General features: G+C 38.9%; 1 protein-coding gene across 6 annotated transcripts in view; it reads left to right on the forward strand.

The window, feature by feature from the left end:
• Window positions 1-19,707, forward strand: part of RAPGEF2 (Rap guanine nucleotide exchange factor 2) — a 162,411-nt gene that overhangs the window by 36,941 nt on the left and 105,763 nt on the right. For all 6 annotated transcript variants that reach the window (XM_032443993.1, XM_032443995.1, XM_032443997.1 and 3 more), the window contains exons 2-3: window positions 12,133-12,203; window positions 16,669-16,725. In XM_032443993.1, the coding sequence (XP_032299884.1) occupies window positions 12,133-12,203; window positions 16,669-16,725 (128 nt within the window). The remainder of the gene's footprint in view (window positions 1-12,132; window positions 12,204-16,668; window positions 16,726-19,707) is intronic.

Here is a 19,707-nt window from a genome sequence, read left to right on the forward strand (position 1 = left end):
TTCTTGATTCACTGAAGGAAACAATCAGAAAAAAAAATGTAAAAAAGGCACTTCCTGTTCTTGACTATTGTGTTCATTGAGTCTTCAAAAAATTCAACCATCTCAGAGGAGCACCAGTCAATGTCAGGCAAAAAATAAAAGAATTGCAGAACCATTTTCTGAGATGTGGTGAGACAACTGTACAGAGTCAGCTACATCACAGCTGTAACACTGGGGAATGTCTTCTGGCAAAACTGGAGGAAACCTGAGCAGGGACTGTCACTGTCATTCAGACTGTCCTTCATCTGTACATTACCAGCTGTGCAGGACTGGCAGTAGAAGATATGTGCTGTGCTGTACTGGTACATTGTTTGAGGTGATAAAATGATTTCTGGCAGGCTGCACAAAGGTGTTCCCAATTCCTTGGGTCTAGATTTCAATTTGGGCAGCAGAGGAGTGAGCCATAACCACTACTGGGCGCTGGTTCCCTGGAACATGCAAGTAGCATATTTTAAGGTCATTGCAAATAGGAAGTGGAAATGATCAATAGAGATTTGGCTAAGGGAGGTCACACAGTCAGTGGTGGCAGTTGGAGCACCTGGTGATAAGAACTCCTGAGCAGCGTCTGAGCCCTACTGTTTTGTGGAAGTGAGTGTTGAGTGTTGAGCTGGGTCTTCAGAGTGGGGCTAAGGTGCAATGAGAGCTTCAGGCCACTGAAATCTGTTGCTTGTGACAGTGATCTGAAGCCAAGTCTTGCTTTATTTCTCCTTCGGTTCATTATTGAAGAGTAAGAACCAAGAAAAGCAGTGTAATCGTGGTATTCTGCACTCTAAGCAGAAGCTGTGGCGTTCCCTATTTCTATGAACAGCCATAAACAAGGTTTTTAAGAAAATATTGCACTGCTGATTGTTTCCCCAGAAACATGCAGCTGATGGGCTTGTCATAGATTTCCCAGCTGCCTTCTGCTCCTTCGTAAGTGCCAAATGGCTTTAGTTAGCAGCACAGCTGGAACTTACATAGAACTTCTACCAGATTTTGCAGGGTTTGTCTGTCCATAAAATGTGTGGGGCCTTGGAACTGCTGCTATGTCCAGTCTTTTTCTAGCATCCACCAAAAGAGGTGACAATTTCTTTCCTCATCTGGTGGTTATTTAAGCTTTGCACTTGCCTTGTAGCAGCTGCTTAGAGGCCACTAACTCATTTTTATACTGGCCATCAACCGTGTTCCTGACTGCTCTGTCTAAATATTGAAGGTATAGGAGAGAATGTAGTAGAAATTCAATGAACTAATTTATTTGAATTAGTTACCAGGGGGAAAAAAAAAAGAAAAAGATAGACGTGCTTGCCAACATACAGAAATTGCCAAGTTTGTAGAAGAGGAAAAGAAACCCACCAGATCCTTATTAAAAAATAGGAGTGATGAAATGGCTTAATACTGGTGAGGAAGGGGAGGCAGAGGGACTAGCATAGCAAGGTGGAAACTTCTTTCAACAGCAGTACTCAGCTGCAATGAATGGGCCGCGCATGCAGGAAAAATGACTAACTGCCACCTGAAAGTGTTGTGGTTGTACAACACATAGTTGATGAAATGTTGACAGTCTGATTGCTGTTTCCTGAACCAGCTTGCCTGAGGCTGTTAGTCATTTGCAGATTAAATAGATAAAATCAGACAAACAAGCCACCCTTTGGATATGGTGGTCACTAGAAATAATCATCATTATCTGTGCTAAGCCTAACTGAGGGAGGAGGAGTCTTTCTAAAAGGAAGAAGTCCCACCCCTGAAAGGCTGCCTTCTCAATTAGTATCTGGATTACATGTGCTGCTGGGATTTTTTAGAGAAGTCAGGTCCCGCCACATGCCTGAGCTGAGATGGAACAGCGTAGGGAGACACAAGGAGTGCTCTGAGAAAAGCCTGTGACAATATAGGGCTGACTGAGTAACTCCTGAGCTGAGTTTCTGGACCTCGGGCAGTGAGAATGATATAGAGACACCCTGGGTTTCCATGGTGGGAATTATTATCCAGTTCTGTTGCTCCTGAGCTGATTCTCTATGAATCTACCTTCTACACCTCATTCTCTGGGGCTTCTGTGGCTTATTTCTCCAGCAGAGAAATGCTATCTAAATGTGTGGAGACTGTCTTGGTGTCGTCAAGTTCCTGACTTAATGAGCCCTGCTCAGTGAGGCTGGACAGTGAGGAGGAGAAGGAGCAATTAGCTCTGCTGGTACCAATGTGAGGCCAGTGGAGGTCACAGCTAATGACAGACCTGTCTGCATCTCAGTTCTTCATATCCAACACCACAGGGCTGTGCATTACCCTCCCAGTACTCTGCAGCCAAGCAAATCAAGCAACTCAGCCGCTGTGCCCAGCCTTTGCAAAAAAACCTTTTAGTCACACTGTCATTAGTAGTAACATCTCTCCCTCCATGCCCAAAACTCAGGTAAGCCAGTGAGTGCTGTGCAGCCATGAGTTGCACTGGGTGCTCCTGGAGCCAACCTCCTTGGCCATGGCCCTGCTCCATGGCTGTGGTGTCATCAGAAAATATTTGCTGCCTTTTGGGATCCCTCTTGTGGTTTTGAGCTAGATGCAGAAGAATAAGTGGAAAGATGTTCATCTCTTTTTCTTGCTTTAGAACACTCTAGGCTTGTGGGAACAGGTAATTAATGTTAGTCATATTTCTTAGCACACTCTTAGGAATGTGTAGATACTGACGTGGTGCCTGGCCCCGTTTACAGTTGGATTTCCAGTGGTATTACAAGGGCTCATGTGGGGTACTCTATGGTCAGAACTTGTCTGTGATGTTTCACACATCACAGCTGGGCTCTCCCTGGGGTTGCTTTTCATGATAAAGAAGCGTGTTGTCCTTTTTGGTAGTAAAATACTAGTCTCTAATGAAGAATGCATGTACTTTAGCATGCCATTTTGCAGTTCATACATGTGCTACTGTGAAGGTAAACACTCAGTGTTTAAGACTAAATATCAGTCGTTCATCAATTGATGAGCAGTATCTTAAGATTTTGTAAATTGATGGCTGTCATATGCTCAGTCTGTCTGTGAAGCAACTGGCAAGCTTTTTCATATTAAGACTTAGTTAACTTATACTAAGCAAAGAATACGACATCTGATGGAACACTGAAAAGACTGTGAAGTTTTAGAACTTGCCTTTAGTATGGGGTGAATTAAGATGCTGAAAGACAGTCTGCTGCTGTCCTGTGTGGAGTTTTCAGGTGGTGGTGTGTTGGGTTTTTCCATTCAGCAAAACCTGCTGTTGGTCCTTTGGCAGCTGCCCTACCTGCTGACCTGTAAATGTTGGTTGCTATTTGTTAGAACTGGAGAACGATGTCGGGAGAAATGCTAGTGTACCACACATGAGTGTTCTTGGAAACTTTAAAAAGAAGTAAATAAAACAGTTGTGATTTGACCAGCACTTATCTTGGTAGCAGTTACTAGAAATTAAGCTGTAGTTCAGTAGACAGCTTGTAGATCAGAGGTAAACAGTCACTGAAATCCAATCACTCCTGATTCCAATCCAGTGTTTTAAAGTGTGGAATTTGAGATTCAATAATGAATATAGGTGTTGCATATTGGATTTGGAGTTTGATGCAGGAACTGGTTTTGGATCTGATAGTGTGATAAGATAAAAGGGACCTCAGAATACCGAGGAAGAGCTATCTAGAGCTGCTAATGGGGAATGATAAAGAGGAAAGTGTTTCCAAATTCTTTCAGACAATTCAAGCCTAACCAACTTGCATGGCTTGTTCTCTATAAAGCGCAGTTTTTCTGGACTGGTGGAGTGTTGCAGTGAAGCATTATGCTTTGCTTCTCTCGTATCTTTTCTTAAGGCCGTTGTTCCTGATGGTTTTCCCTTGTGGATGCAGCACTGGATAAGGCTGAATGTAGAGAGATAAGCCCCTTGCCTGTGGGACAGTGATCTGTTTTGTCTGCTGAAGCTGTTCGGTGTAGCTTCACCTTAGCAGACACAGGCAGAGCAGATGGGCTGAGCCCTGCTCATCCTACTGGTTGGCTGCAGAGATGTAATGGTCTTGTCTGCTCCTTGTGCCATGGGCAGCCTCACACGGGCTGGGTGTGGGCATGCTCATAGCCTCACTGGACTTAGACCATTAAAGGTCAGCACAGTAGCCTGAACCTTCAGGATGTGGCTTTGGCAGATCGGATTGGCTTACAGAGGACTCAGACATGGCCACTGTCAGAGTGAAAGGAAATCTAACCATTGGCAACAAAAAATGCTAGGGACAATGCTTCAAAACTGTGGTGATGCTACAGTGCTTAATCACTGAGTGTTTCACAATGTGATATGAAAATGTCTTTGACAGTTGCCGTTCTGCTTCTAAGGCTATGGTCATCTAGCCATGTCAGATTAGAGTGATGTCTCCAGTCAGCCCACCTGAGATATTGGAACTGATTCATCCTGAAGTTATGTTTAAGACAAAAACAAGTCCTTTCAGAATCCTACAGTTCCTTATTGGAAGGAAAGAAAAACCAAAAACTCAGCTCCAAACCCAGAAGATGAAAATGTGGAATTATAAAATGCAGCCTCTCTTTCAGGAAACACCTGAGCTAGCAAATTGAGGCTTGGAGAGGCTGTTCTGTGGAAAGTACTTCAGCATTTTTCTAATCACCTCATTTGCACAGAGGAGTAATCGCAGCTCTGGGAGGATGTGACCGCTAGCAGCTTTCGAGGTGAACTGCTGGGTGCGAATAGATTTGACACGCAAATATGTACTTCAGTTTGATCGTTTGCTTGATTGTTCAGGAATAATTTTCCTGTGACCTATTGCCGATGCTTGGAGAAAGATTAATATCTGTTGGAAGAAACGCTCAAAAAACCTCTCAAAGTTTTCTGCTTTCTCTTTTTAAAACAAAAAATCAAATGATATAGCTTTTGTTTGAATTATAAACTGAACTAAGGAGCTGAATGTTCGAATTTTGTCAGCCGAAATGAATGTTAATGTGTTGTTTAAACATGATAAAAAAAAGTTGCATATTGCACTTGAAACCTTTGTGAAGTCAGCTATAGTGTAATCATTCCTCCTCCTTTCCCTTTATTTACTGGCTCATAAATGTAAAGAAACTGAGAAGTAGGATTTTTCTTGAGTGAAAATAGAAGTGTCCATGCCATAAAGGAGTTGTGCAGTTTTGCTGTTGGAGTTAGTGCTCCAGTCAGCAGCTGGAAAGGTAAGATTTTTGTTTTATTTTCTGTTTTTGCTTGGGTTGATTGTAAGCCAGCAATACAAAATGGTTGCAGGCCAGTGATATAAAGTAATTTGCTGTTTTCTGTTGATTATAGTACTGCCGAGATATTTCTGTTGTAAGTTCTGGCAGAGCGTTGCTTCCAGCAAGCTTAGTTTCTTTTGTTTTCTGCCTGCGAGTTGTCATGGTAATCAGGCAGGCAGCTCACCAGTCCCTGAGGATGCTGATGTCAGTCTGCAGCAAGGAACCTCCGGAGAGCGCTTGGGGCTTTTGGGGTCTCCCCTGGGGACCTCTAGGAAACCTGGTTTTGATGGTTATGGTTGTTTGTTTCTTTGCTTTCCTTTTTAAAATTATTTATTATTATTATTATTATTATTACTATTATTATTATTATTTTTCCTGAGTAGCAAAGGAAAAATGCAGAAAGTTGCAGGTGGAGTCTGCTGGTTTTCAGCACTTGGGACAGTGCTGAAAAAGGCTGTAATTCACAGCTGGGCCTCGAGCTCCTAATGCTCAGCAAAGCTACGTGAAGCCTTGTTTTGAAAAAAGATAAGGGAAAGTGTGAGTATTCTGGAGAAATTAGACAAAACATAAGTAGTTGGGCACTGCCTTTAGGTGCAGAGATATGATGGCAACTTATTGTGCTGGTGTAGTGTACCTGGTTGTCCATTCATCAGCCGAGCAACACTGCCTTCTTAGTCTGTTAATACATTTATAGCTTGTTTGCAGTGATGAACATAAAATCTTTATGTGAATGACTATCACAGATCAGTTGGCAAATGACAGCTCTTTAATGTCTCTGTAATTTATTTGCTTGTGACTAGGAACATTCACCCCTCCCAACAAGTGTGATGCTGTCTGAGTACCAGTGTGATGTATGCAGTGACTTGCAGTAGTTGTAGTGATGTGTTTGAAGAAAGGGTGCTGTGTGTAGTTGTGGTTACCTCTTGTCTATGATGTTAAAGTGCTGTGACCTAAGCTTCATAGAAATTTACATTTCTCAGACAATAGAGGGCTCTTGCCCATTGCATGGAAAGCCTATCAAGATTTCAGCAAGGCCAAATAAGGAGGGGAGATGGAATATCTTTACTTCATGTGGATTGGTTAGACTAGTTTAGTTATGCCTAAGTTGTCTGGATTGTAGTCCTTGTGGTTAAACTGGTGTAGTGGATCTAACCTGTAAACTAAATGAAACATGCTAAGAAAAAAATATCCAAAAAACCAAATTGTTGTTCAAAACCTGTCAACTAATCAAGTGATTAGTTACATTTCTGTTGCAAATAGTTATTTTGTATTTAGTAACCACTGTATTTAGTAACTGATGTTTGTTACAAGACTGACTTTCTTGTAGTTGATATTGAATCTTATTCTATATAAATAGTGAAAAAAATGGGGCAAATAACATGGTCTCAAAACAATTTGAGTCTGCTCTTAGCATTATGGAAACAAAATGAAACCAAACCCCTGGGGACTGGCTTAAATGCAACAAAATATGTGAACATTGGTACAATGTATGTGAAATGGGTAGAACAGATTTAACGCACGTTTCCAACTGTTGGCTATAAATATTGAAAAGGCATGAAAAGGCAATTATATATACTTCAAATGGTGAGTAACATAAGTGCCTTTTATAATTCTGAACTGTGCGATCAGTGGGAGAGATCTTTTGTGGTGAAACCATTTTGTTTGCAGTTGGACACGCGACCAAAGATTGGATTTTTGACTACAGAACTTATACTTCTGTGTTAAGCATTTAATTGTCTGACTTCTGAGACTCTGGAAAGCAGAAAGGAAATTCACAGCACTACCCTGTAATTTCCTATGCTCATTAGTTTATGCACTGACTTTGACGAGATGGCAGGCTTTAATTTCCCATCCACCCTTTCCACATGTAACCTCATCATATAGGATGGTTATATTCCCGATTGACTTAATTTCTTTACTTAGCTAAAAGCTTTATGACCAGCAGGGTATGTTAAATCAATTGTACTAATTTTGAGCTGGGGTTAAAAGTCTGTTCCTGTGGGGTGGGTCGTTGAACCTTCCAACTCCATTTTATACATTTGAGCAGGTTCTGCTGGTTAAGATTGAAAACCAGCAACTGCTCAAATTATTATATGTGAATCTCTGAGGCATTACATGGAAGGAGAGGTTTATAACCCAGTTTTTTGTTAGGAAAAAAAAAAAAAAAGCATAAATGAAGGTGAATGAAATTTTCTTTCGAGAGGAACTTGTTTAAATAAAGTATTCACAACCCAAAGAAAATACATGTGAAAGAGAGGAAGGCTGAATTAAGTATCGCATTGAAGCACCTTGTTTCTCTACATTTGTTTTACCATGATTCTATAGTATTTCTCCAGCTTCTGAATTTTAGAAGTAATAATAATAATGCAACTGAAGGCTTTGCAGAAGTGTGCTTTGTTCTGAGCTGGGACAGTGCCCAGTTAAGACAGACCATGAAAATGGGAATTTTTCTCTTTCTTTAGTATGTTTTGGGAGTTGTTCCTGATGAGCTTCACATACGGGTGCTTCAGTTCCAGGTAGAATTTGCTTGTTTTTCCTGTTACCAATTGGGTTTAAAAATTCTTTTCCTAACTCAGAACAAATGTCCTTCCTCACAGTGTAGCTAATAATAACACTTTTTGTGTCAGCAAGCCTGAGCAAGATATATATACAGTGCCTATATTCCTTTCCCACCACATAGCCAAAACAGAGGAATTGAAGGCTTGTGCTCGGTTGTTGCCGTTCTGATAGAAGCTGGTTCTAAAGCTTAGTCATGCCTGGGTACTGAGGAGTAATGTTTTGTCACAGGTTTCCTGATATATGATGCATTCTAGTCAAGATAAATTCATACAGGTTGAAGATGGCAAAATTTTTCAGAACTCTGTCTTCCCAACAGGTTTAGCTAATGTTCTAGAATAACTATTTTAACATTTGATGTCTCTAAAAGACCCTTGCATTCCAAAGTTGCCTTTTGATCCCAGTCACCTGTTCTGAGCATGGATGAGAAGGTACCTGTTTTTAGATACTCTTCCATTCAGGTCCTCTTCTCATTGTCTCTGAGAGCTGTAGTTATGAGTTGGGGTGGGTAGGGGTACTCTGTGTCTTAAGTGGCACTTGGAAGTCCAGTATATGAAGAATTATCAGTTTTATTCTGTGTTCAGAGATAAATTATTAATCACTGTTAGTTCGCTTTGCTTTCCCCACAGTTCAGAATAAGATCTGTGTAGCTGCCAGTTGGATCACCTTATTCTGAAGAAATAAATCTTTTTTGAAAGCCACAAATTTCTTTATGTGTTATACAGTACTATGAATAACTTTCAGAAAAATGCTGTGATAGCTTACAGTGCAGTTAAAAAGAATAATTTAACTTACAGTAATGTGTTACTTAGGGTTGTGCCTGGCTTTCCACGTGGTGGACAGCTATTCCCTGAGTGTGAAGGTCCTGATGTGAGGGAGGCAAAGTCTGTACCACATAACAAAGACTTCATTTTAATCTTTTCTGCAAATGACTCCTGGTATGGCTCACTGATAACTACTCACAAACCTGGACATGCTTCTGCACAGCAACTATGAGAAAGTTTAATTTTTTTTTTCTGCTGTTGGGAAGCCAAAAGTAGAATACTTCATCTTCCTTTGTGTATGGGAGGGATTTTAGTATCAGCAATGCTGGATTTTTATGTTGTGGCGTAAGTCTGTTCAGTCTGTGGTTTTGCTTTTGCTTTTGACAGCTTAATGTTTGCGAAGCATGATCTCACTCTCAGGGTAACGTCTTACCATACCTTTGGGTTTGGCTGGAACAACCCATGTTGCTTCCTCTCTCCCTGCCTTCCCTTTTCCTGAGAAGCTGCTGGCTCCTGAGGGCAGGAAGCCTGTGTGTCTTTCTGAGCTGCTGGTGGTGAGCGTGACATGACTGTTGGAACCCACTTGTGTGCACAGACCTGCTGGGAAGGAGGAGCCTCTTTTGTGGCACAGACACTTCTGGTTGAGCCTGATGAGTGGCTGCGCTAATCCAGTCTGTTTCTTTTGGCAATACTGGCACTGCTTTGGCCTTGGAGTTGGTACAGGCAGCTAGGCAGCTGGGTGCTGAATTGAATGCTAGAGGGGCAGAAAAAATAAATGCTTGGAATAGGTACCTGAATGACTGAAAGTCAGGTGCTTTCAGGTGCAGGATGCAGGGAAAAAAATAGGAAAGGATCCTACAGCTACAAAGAAAGAGAAGGAATATGCAATGTTGGTTTCAATTATAGCTTAATTCTTCAGTCTCTCCTTAGTATATGACCTGAGGTGTGTATGGGGGAGACATTATAACACTCACTTAGAAAGAAATTTTCAGTTTCAAGCTGACTGTCATCTGTATTGAAACTACCAGCGCTCACTCCATGCTAGCTGTTATGGTGTGCATAAGCCAGCAGAAGTATGCCAGGCTCCACCTTCGTCTTCCCTACAGCACCCTGCCACTCTGCTGAACTCCTTCACAGCAACATCTCAAGCGGAGCAGTGCTGAGCCAGACAGGTGGCAGGGCTGGGAGCTCCCATTTTCACAACACTGAAACTGCTTGGCTGGGGCACTGCCTGGGCCTGGAGCTGTGAGCGGGGTGCAGCCACCTGTCCTCAAGCAGACGCCTCTGCTCTCTGTCTGTGTCTTCTGTTGTTTGCTCCTTGCTGCCTCAGTCTGAGTGATGAGTTGATGTGGCAAGGGCCAGTCACTTGGAAACAGTCTTAGCATCAGTGGGCTGATAGTTTTGAACTCGAGGTGGCTATCAGGTGCTTTGAGAGCTGCTATGGAGCAGTTTTGCCTCTTGACTGTAGGTATAGTTGAGTTAGGCTGGTAGTTTAATGCCTTAATGCAAAGCAGGGCTGAAACCAGCAAGAGTTAAAAATATATAGGGTGGTATGCTTTTTTGAGCCACTACTGGTGAATTTTGAGGTGTATATGTCACTTCACTGAAAGCTAGAGTGAATTTTAGCCCAGTCAGAAAGTTAACACAAGCTGGCTAACACCACTGAAACGAATTAAGAAATATCAGTGAATTAAATTTCAGTCTGCTCCACATACAGCAACAAAGCATACAACTTTGGCCGTACTGCAGGTTGAAGTACAGGTTAGTTTTATGTCTTTTAGCCTGATTCTTCATTTAAATCAGAAAAATCTCTTAAAATGCTGCCAGTTTGTTCTCTGCCTTAACATAATCTCTGCTTTTAGAGTTTCCGTTGACGTTTTTTTTTCTAACCATTGTCAAGACTTTTATGTAGACTGTAATTCTTGTAGTAAGATATGCTCAATCTCTGTGTTGCTGTTGCAGTCATCTTTTTCCTATGGATGAAGTTAGGAAGCAGAAAGATGTTGGATCCTCAGTGGTTTGTAGCAGAGTGTTTAACCCTTGCAAAAGTTACAGCAAGCATAGAACTTTATAAGCTGTTATAAAGTATTGGTTACTTTTTAAAATAAGAGGAGGAACTGTGTGAAGAATTGCAGTCTCAGAACTTTTGATGGCTCAGGCTGCCACCGTGTGGTAATTTAAGTACATCTACTGCAGGAGCAGAAAGTACATCACTCAGCATATATGTAATTTAACTGCTTCATTGAAGGTTTTACTCAATGATTCTGCATAAATTTAAAGACATGTTGTGTCCTTGAAACAAAATCCTTTTCCTAAGAACTCTGAGTCTTCAGCTTGCTGCTGGTTTGTCTATGCTGTCAGAACTGTAAACGTTCAGCCTAAGTTAATATGTGTGAAGGTGAGGGGACTTTGGAGAAAGGAGGGGATGGCAGGTGGGTAAGATGGCTGTTATTTTGCCACTGCTTCAAGCATTCTGACTCCACTTGGGATTTGGCAAGACTTGTTACAAATGTTTCTGAGGAATTCTTTAATTCCATTAACTGACTTGTAACTAAGAAGTTCAAATAACAATTAAACACCCGTGTTTGCTAAGTAAGTGAAGCACAGCTTTCCAGAGATAGAAAATAGAAAATGAAGGTGACAAGCTGTGATAACTTTTCAATATGCTGATTATTTTCAAATAGCTTTCCTTCTTGTTGATGCTGTGGACTAAATGGGAGAGTAGAGTAGCTACTGTTCATGAATGAAAAAAGTCAGTGCTTTTGGCTGGCTTTGCTGTGGGTTTCTTGTTTGTTTTTATCGTGCACAGTTATGGGGAATTTAGTGACTGGATTGATGCTGGAATTAGTTACTCAAATTTCGGTGCTCCACTCGTGGTACTAGAGGGAGCTGTTCACTGATGAACACCCTCTGGAGAGAGACTGCAGCACTTGTCAGGACCAGCTGATCCGGCACTGCTGCACATCAGCTGCAGTGTGATAATGCCAGTGTGCTTTGACAAGAAAGCAAAATGTCTGTGGTCCCTTCTGACTGCGTGCTTCCACTTGAGATCTGTCGATTCACTTAAGTCAGAGTCTCTAGTAGTTCTCCAGTTAGTCTATGAATCACTCCCTGCATGTTAAACCCATGCCACTCAAGGGCACAGTGCCAGTCCTAATGGCAAAGGGTTAGAAGAATTCCTATGCCTGCCTGTTGCTGCTGAAAATGACAGACAATTCAGAATTAAAGCCTTCTGACTAGGATCTTGCCCATGGCGATGGGTGATGTGGAGATGTGTGATCTCCTCTCAGCTCCCCACAGTGAGTGAATGCCCCAAAGAACCTCTGCTTACCCCAAAGTCTCAAGTGAGCAGCAGATGTGAACTTTTACATCCTTTCATTAGTACAAAAAGAAAAAAATACCAACAAACTGTGACTGCTATATTTTCTTCTTAATGCTGTATGAGCAAGGTCTCTCCTTTCCAGCCCAAACGTAGTGATTTTTGTCCTTGATGCATCATCTGCTCTTCACAGGAGGAGAGCTCTGGATGAATTATAAAAGCAGTATTTTAACAGCTTGTACCAAATTTACAATCCTAATTGTGTTTTCATTATTTTTGTAGGATTTGGAGATTGTGTATTCATATTTACATGGAATGGAAGCCTTGTCTAATCTGAGAGAACATCAACTAAGGTATGATGCTTTATTAATACTACTGTTTGTGTGGGGAGAAAAGGGTTACACCATTGTTAAAAAGATCTGCATTTCTTACAAACACGACAGTCTTCTATTAAAAGTATTTTTCATATAAAGCATGGAAATAACATCTTAAGTGCCACTTACATTTGACCTCACATCAAAAAAAGACCAAGAAGTTTGTTGCTGAAGAGTTGTTGAGGTCAACATTTTTATTATGCGTATGTTTTATTAAAACTGAATTTTATGCTTTATATGAAGGAGTTCATAAATTTTATCACTTTCTTTTTACACAAGTTTTGAACTTGTGTAGGAAGAGGTATCATCAAAGTTAAATGTTATCAAGAAAGTTATAGTGTTTCTTCTGGGGGACGTTTTCATCTAATTTTAGACTTGTCTATGTTTTGAACTCTTCTGTCTGAAACTGCTTCAATCCTGGGTATGAGTCCAGCGCTGAATGCATTCAGAAAGGCCAATTAGAAATCATTTTGAACTGCTTCTGAGCATGGAGTGTTGTGCTACTCCCGCTTCTCTGCTCTCCACTGAATAATAATAAAAAGGCCTACTGAAATCCATTATGTACTTCAGTCTCTAAATCTTATGTTGTCTTAAGTGTCTGGACAGTGAACAATTTGGTCTGGAGACTTGCATTCTACTTAGGGTGTTTTTCTTATTTATTTATTTATTTATTTATTTTTATGGACTTGCTGCTGTGGTTATCCTTGTTTCTTAATGAGATTTCATTATGGAAAATTAGCAATAGAGAAACAAATAGGAGAGAGGTGTAATAGTCCAGAAGGGTGCAAGGGGAGAGGTACTGCAGAGTAAAGAGGCTGCTCTTCTCCCTGCAATGGAAGGAGTAGAAACGGGCTGAAGAAGAGTGGAATTTGCTTTGGTTTGCTTGTTACCAGAAAACTGTATTTTTCTGCTGCTCTGTGAATGGTTCTTGCACTTTTTCTCTATTTCACATGCAGATGACACTCAATTTAGAGCATAATCTTCATTGTTACTTATTTAAAAGGAAGTGTATAACAATCTTTGTTTTCATTGAGGATTAAATGTAAAGTTGTGTACTTTACTGTAATGTATTACATGAATGCATGTCATTATGGCAAATGCAGCAATGTTATTTAGAAATTAGAAGTTTGATTAAAAAAAGTATAAAGATATTGCTTTCTTTGGCCCTAAAATATTCTTCTAGGAAAAGCTATTAAACTCTCAAGAAAGGAAGTGAAGACTTGAAGTTATATGCCATAATTGAAGTAACAGGTTCTTTTAAATATGTGATTAGTTTAATTTCATTATTTCTAAAATAATTAAGGTATTAAAATAACATATATTAATGCACTATTAAAATAAATGAGTAGAGTATACATGACTGTTGCATACCATACCTTGCATTCAAGAGGTTTTACATATATTTATTCCATTTTTTGTCTTAAGAAATTCTTCTTGTGGGTGTTATTGTTTATCTACTTAAATGCTCCTTTTGGTTTACATTATGGGCATGTTTTTCTTGCTTTTCCTTTTTAAACTTTCAGGTTGGAAGTAGATGCTTTACACACAGTGTACAGGTTCCAGTTTTGAACAAAAGTCAGTACATAGTACAAACCATTCCTGTAGTGCAATAATCACAAAAGCAGATTATTTGGGTTCTGTTTCAGTTTGTGCTTGCTTTTGTGCTGAACTTACCAACATTTGCCACACCTGAAGATGCTGAAATGCAACTATGAACTGATTAATGTTGTTATAATTTCTGGTTTCCTTCTTCATCACTCTGTCAGAGTCTGAATTCCCAACCCAGTGTTCTGTAATTGTGAGAAAATAGAAGTGGGATTTTCTTTCTCCCAATCTGCATTTTGTAATGTGAATGTTGATTTCAAAATAGATGTGTAATTACTTCTACTTTGGAAGCGTTCCACAATCACATTCAGTAAAGTTTTTTTGTGTTTTGCTATTATATGCAAGTCTTTAGAACATCAAGTTTTGGAGACGAGGAGTTGAAGTGATGTTAACTTGTTTATAGAGATCAAAGTGTTCACATATGGTTACATGGTGTGTTGATTTATGCTTTTTGGCTTCCTGTGCTGAATGAGGTTCTTGCTTAGGAATGTGTGGAACTTGAGCTAGCTCTCCCAGCACAGTACATTCCTAGAAGAGAGCTTCTGTTTATAGTTCCATACATGGCAAAGGCTGGAATCTCTGCAGATGTGGGACAAAAAGCTTTTATAGCATCTTTTATGATGCGGCATTTATTGCAGCTGTGGAATACTACAGAAACTCGAGGTACGTTAGAACATCAGTATTAAATATAGCCTTTAGTAGTGAATAGCTTACTTATAGTTTTCTGATGATCTCATCTTGGGTTTATTAAGTATGTTCAGGAGTTGGACTAGAACGGATTCAAGTGAAAATTAAACAAGATCGAAGTACATTTTAAAAATATCTGAGGATATAGTCTAGGTTTTGATATTCTGCAACTAGCTTCTAATTATTTCAGTTTAGCACAAGAATTTAAGCACTTGTCTACCTTCTGCATTGCCATCATAATAATTGTACCAAAGGACTGTGAAACTCAGAGACCCAGCCATGAGCTTGCGTGACTATGTCAAGAATGTACTTCCTTTCCTTCAAATTCATATGGGAACAAAACTTGATAGTTAAAAGGATTCTGTTTCCTGTCACTCCTACTCTTGAATGGCCTGTTGCCCACAGTCTTTTCAGACCAGTAGTTAGCATGTTCCTTAAGCAGCATTTTCATTTTAAAATCTGATACCTAGTAATAATTTTCCATTTATTTTCTTCTGATATCTCATCACCACTAACCTCACATCTGTTCTTAAAGTCCCTCTCAAAGCAGAGGACCCAAGAGAGAAAATGATGAACCTAGTGGTGGAAGCAGACAGTAGGGTTTCAGCAAGACTTAATTCTGGGGTGGGAACTGGTGTTTGAAAAAGAGGAAGCCCTGTGGTTTAGAGGCTTCTTGCTGTGCAAGGAAGACAAAAGTTATTTCCTTTAGCAGAAATGTGTATACAGTACACAAGATGTGCAAACAATTTATGCACTGTTTATAAATAAGTAAAGTTATCAAAGATCTCTGGGTGAAGGGTCACAATAACAAAACTCAGATTTTGAGCAAACTGAATTAAGTTCCCAGTTCTTCTCTATGAAAAGTTTGAATGTCGCGGTACTTCTATAAGTCTGCCATTTATGGATAGAAAAATCATTGTTTCTTACTGAGCAGATCTAATGAGTAAAATCTTGAAAGATGTGAGGGTGAAGGTAACTTTCAGTAATTAGTTGGCTATTGAAATGAAGAAATTAAAAAGTTATCAGAAATGATAATAAGGAGTTTTCAAATGTCACACCAAATCCAGAACAACTCTTCAGAGCCTCAGATCAACTTCTTGCCTGAACATGAAGCCATGAGCTGTGCGTAGTAGCTGGCCATTGATACGCTGAGGTTCTTAGGGAATAAGAATTTCTTTACTAAATCTAAATATAGTTCCTCATTTGAATATTCACATGAGCCTCTTAAGCAAATCTCTATATGATGATCTGTCAAATCGTCTGGGTGTTTGTAGTTTGATTCAGTGCCCAGGATGTTGAAGGGAGGTGGTGGGTTTTATTTCCTTCCCACCTGCAGTGATTTGCTGAACCCATTTCTGTCAGACAATAGACAGAAATGTTCATTTCCATCTCGCCCCCCTCCACTAAGTTAACACTGTATTTCCTAATATAAGTTTAAGTCCTGTTATGCTTGCTGCCTGTTACACATTCACTCTGCCTGACAAATGTGGTAGAAGTGTTTTAATCCTCCTTTCTAGACAGGATTTTACTGCAGGAAATTCTCTTCATATTGAGCCTGTTGGGATTTCAGCATTAAAACCTCCTGGTAATTTTTAAATTAAGTTGCTGAATTCCTGCAAAAATGAGAGGCAGCGATTTACCATGCAGTATAAATTCTCTTTTTATCTCCTGGACAGTGATGAGAAATGTGATTTTCAGTTAAAAATAGCAAAACAGACAAAAACTCAGCACAACAAAAACAAAACAAAATACAAACAACAACAACAAAAACACCAAACAATTTTTATATCAATGTATCTGTGAGTGTTAGGCATTGTAAGTTTTTCCCAACTACTAGAATTCAGAATTGTTTCTTCATAAAGCAACTTACTTTTATCAAATAACTTACAGAATGAGATCACCACCATTTTACAAATGGCAGCAATTACGTGTTATGTCCTAAGTCAGATCTGATCTTGGATAAGCTAATAACTTTAATGCATAGAACTATTAACAACTTACTTTCCTAGATTAAAAATCGGTTTAGCTTTAAATAGATGGTTAGCTTCTGTAAGGGCTGGAGGCAAATGTGAAAATGCTGACTAATTTCAGAAAGTGAAGTCCTGTGATGCTGATATAAATCGTAATTAAAAATGACTTGTTTCTCTTTCAGACTGATGTGTGAAACTGTTCGATATGAAAGGCATGAAGCAAATGAAGTTCTGTACTAGTAAGTATTTTTTCCTCCTTTCATATGATATTAGTTCTAATTATATTCTATATAATTACAATATATTATGTTATATTCCGTTAACATTCTACATTAGTTCATTCTAGAGTATGTTAAGGACAGTGTTTAATGCCAATTCTCTCAACCAGGGTAGAGTCTGTAAACATAAATAGGCCACTTCATTTTGATCAGTCAGTTTAGAATACTGACCCTTGCTTGGTGAAATACATTACATTAATTTTTGTAACCAGTGAGGTTATATAGAATTAAGGGATATGGGATGTCATTTGGTTTCACATCAGTTTTGTTGTAGTAGTAGTGACTAGCTTCTTGTGCCAGAGATGCCAAATCAATAAATCTAACATGGTTTATAATTAGCAGTGATGTGATCTAAATGTCATATCGGATTTACAATATATATCTGGGAGCAGCAGTTTCTTTATTTACACAAGCAGCTTACTGAAACAATAATTTTATCATATTATGACTCAGTGTAGCTAATCTAGGCTGTAAATGAAGATTTGCTGGGTTGTCTGATATCTTTGGAACGTTTGTGCATGCAAAGAAATGTACCTGTGTGCCTTCTTTTATGCATGTATATTTTTTCCTACATTGACCACTGTGAAGTGAAGTTGATTGAGCAAGTTTTAATGCTGAGCTGTAGCTGTTTTGCAAGGTTGAATTAATGTCAACTGAGACACATTAATTGGTTATGTATGGAAAATGCTCAAGGTCACAATCCACTGGTTGGTAAATTATTCTGTGATCAGACCAATATAATCTTTGTAGTTAATTTTACAAATTAATTTGGTGGAGACCATTGTACTGGTTGCTTTGTCCTTGTATAGGCAGTAGGGTTTTGTGTCTGTTAAGTGTTGTGAAGTGTTTAGACTCAGTGTCTTGGTTAATTCTAACTGTTGGTTTAAATTTGAATATGTCATTAATCAGGGCTGCTACTTACATTAAAGCAGGCAAAGGTAACAAGAAAATATAGGCCTAAGAAAATATAATCTGCTAACAGAAAACCATGAAATCTGGGATAGCGTGAAGTGCTTTTTGCCATTCTTTTGCACTGATGTACCTTGTCACTGTTTTGGTGTGACTTCATCACTTTCTTTTTTTTTGGCTTGTCATTCCTATTTACTCACTTGTTGACATTTGTTTCCCCATGATTTATTCAGTGGATTTAATTGGCAGTGTTGCGGTTTCTGGGTATAGATGCTAATGCAAGCATGCTTACTCTCTAGCATTTCACATCACTGTTTTTTTTTGTTTGTTTAATTGTCTAAACCTGATAGATAAGACTGAAAGATTTTATCAAAATTCTTCAATGTTTTGAAGTTGTAAGTGTATGTGCATATGACTAGTGTCATCTGAGTTGTTCTGTGTTTTATTTTAAAGGGCAATTTGAGATCTATTTAGTGGGTAAAATAACTTGGAACTTGCAATCAAGTTTCAATATATATTTTCTTAGCATAATAAATGTGGAGGAATAAGTTTTCACTTCATAAATTCAACGTGCATTCAGGGAGATGCATTTTTCTAAGCAGAACTCCAATTTTACAATGTACATGTTTTGTAGTATTCTTGGAGTACTGCAGGAGATGAGCAATATGATATGGTAGGTGTTAGAGTCAGTGTGCTTTGTTATAAGCTCTAGGAAATGGACTTGGAGCACACAAGCTGATCATTTGCATTGAACAGGCTGGAACTCTTTACTCAGAGTTCTTATTTTGGTCATGAAAGCTAAGTTTGTTGTCTTTGCTTTCCTTGATTAAATTTGAAATCTGATAGCTTTTTATTTTTCCCCAGCAATGATTTGCATTAAAATTTGAAGTTGGGTGCTAATCTTCTGCATTCACTAGAAAAATCTATTAAAATAGCTGCAATTGTTGCAGCTGTTAATTGACCTGTGTGTGTGACCTCCCTGAGGCACAACTTAACGTCTCAGTGAGAAGAAGCTAAAGCCTTATCCCGAAGTGCATTGAAACTAATACTGTTGCTCTGCTTATCTGATCATATTTCATTCATTGTTGAAATTTTGTTTGTGTTGTCAGCTGCATTTGTAGAAAGGTAAATTTGGCAATATGGTGAATTACATATATGCAATGCTGAAAATAATTATCCACATTCAGTATAAATACCGTTAACTTTTTAATCTCTTTTTTTCCCTCTCTTTTTTAAATGGCCAAAGGGATTAAACAAAGCACATTGTTTAAAATTGGCTTATCTGCATTTACTTTACTATCAGTGGGAGTGCACGGTAGTGACAAATTCTCAAACCCTACGGCCATATCACTGTTTAAATGGAAACTGGGTTATTAAAAGTGGCAGTTCAGCTCGAGTTATTCTCCATTTGCCAGTCATTCTGCTACTTTCATTTGATTGGAAGTTAACGATAAAAGGACTTAAAACATTCCAGGCAAAATTTCAGAATTGAGATTTTACTTGACACACATGCCTGGCTTTCTTACCTGCTTTCTTTATGCAAACCTACTTAAAGATCCATTTAAAAGAATATTCAGTTTGGCCGGCTCACGCATTATATGTAGTTAGAAGAAAAATGTTGTTTCAAAACTGTAAAGCAGTCACTCCTGTCATTTCCTTAAGTAGGATTCTAATTAATATTGTGGTTGAAAACCAGGTTTTTAGCAGATTTATAGTTAGTGCTTATACTTCTTGACAGTTAAACACATTTTTGGGGGGTTAAAATTGAAATGTTTGCTATGCTGGTAGAGAGGAATCTTCAGCAATAAGTGTTTTGTGTGTAAGCTTTCAATGAATATGCTTCTAGTAGGATAACCACTGTTTTTTTTTTTCTCTTGTGTTCATCATACAGTGTCTGGATTTGGTTTTCAGTTGTGCTGATCAATATTTCTGTATGTATTTGGCAGTATCTCATTTGCTTGAGCATTGTCACAAGTCCTACATGACAACTGTCTTGTTCCTGCAATTTAGTGCTATAATTAAAAATCATGACCA

Source organism: Coturnix japonica, chromosome 4, assembly GCF_001577835.2.
Source record: "Coturnix japonica isolate 7356 chromosome 4, Coturnix japonica 2.1, whole genome shotgun sequence".
Classification (NCBI taxonomy): domain Eukaryota; kingdom Metazoa; phylum Chordata; class Aves; order Galliformes; family Phasianidae; genus Coturnix; species Coturnix japonica.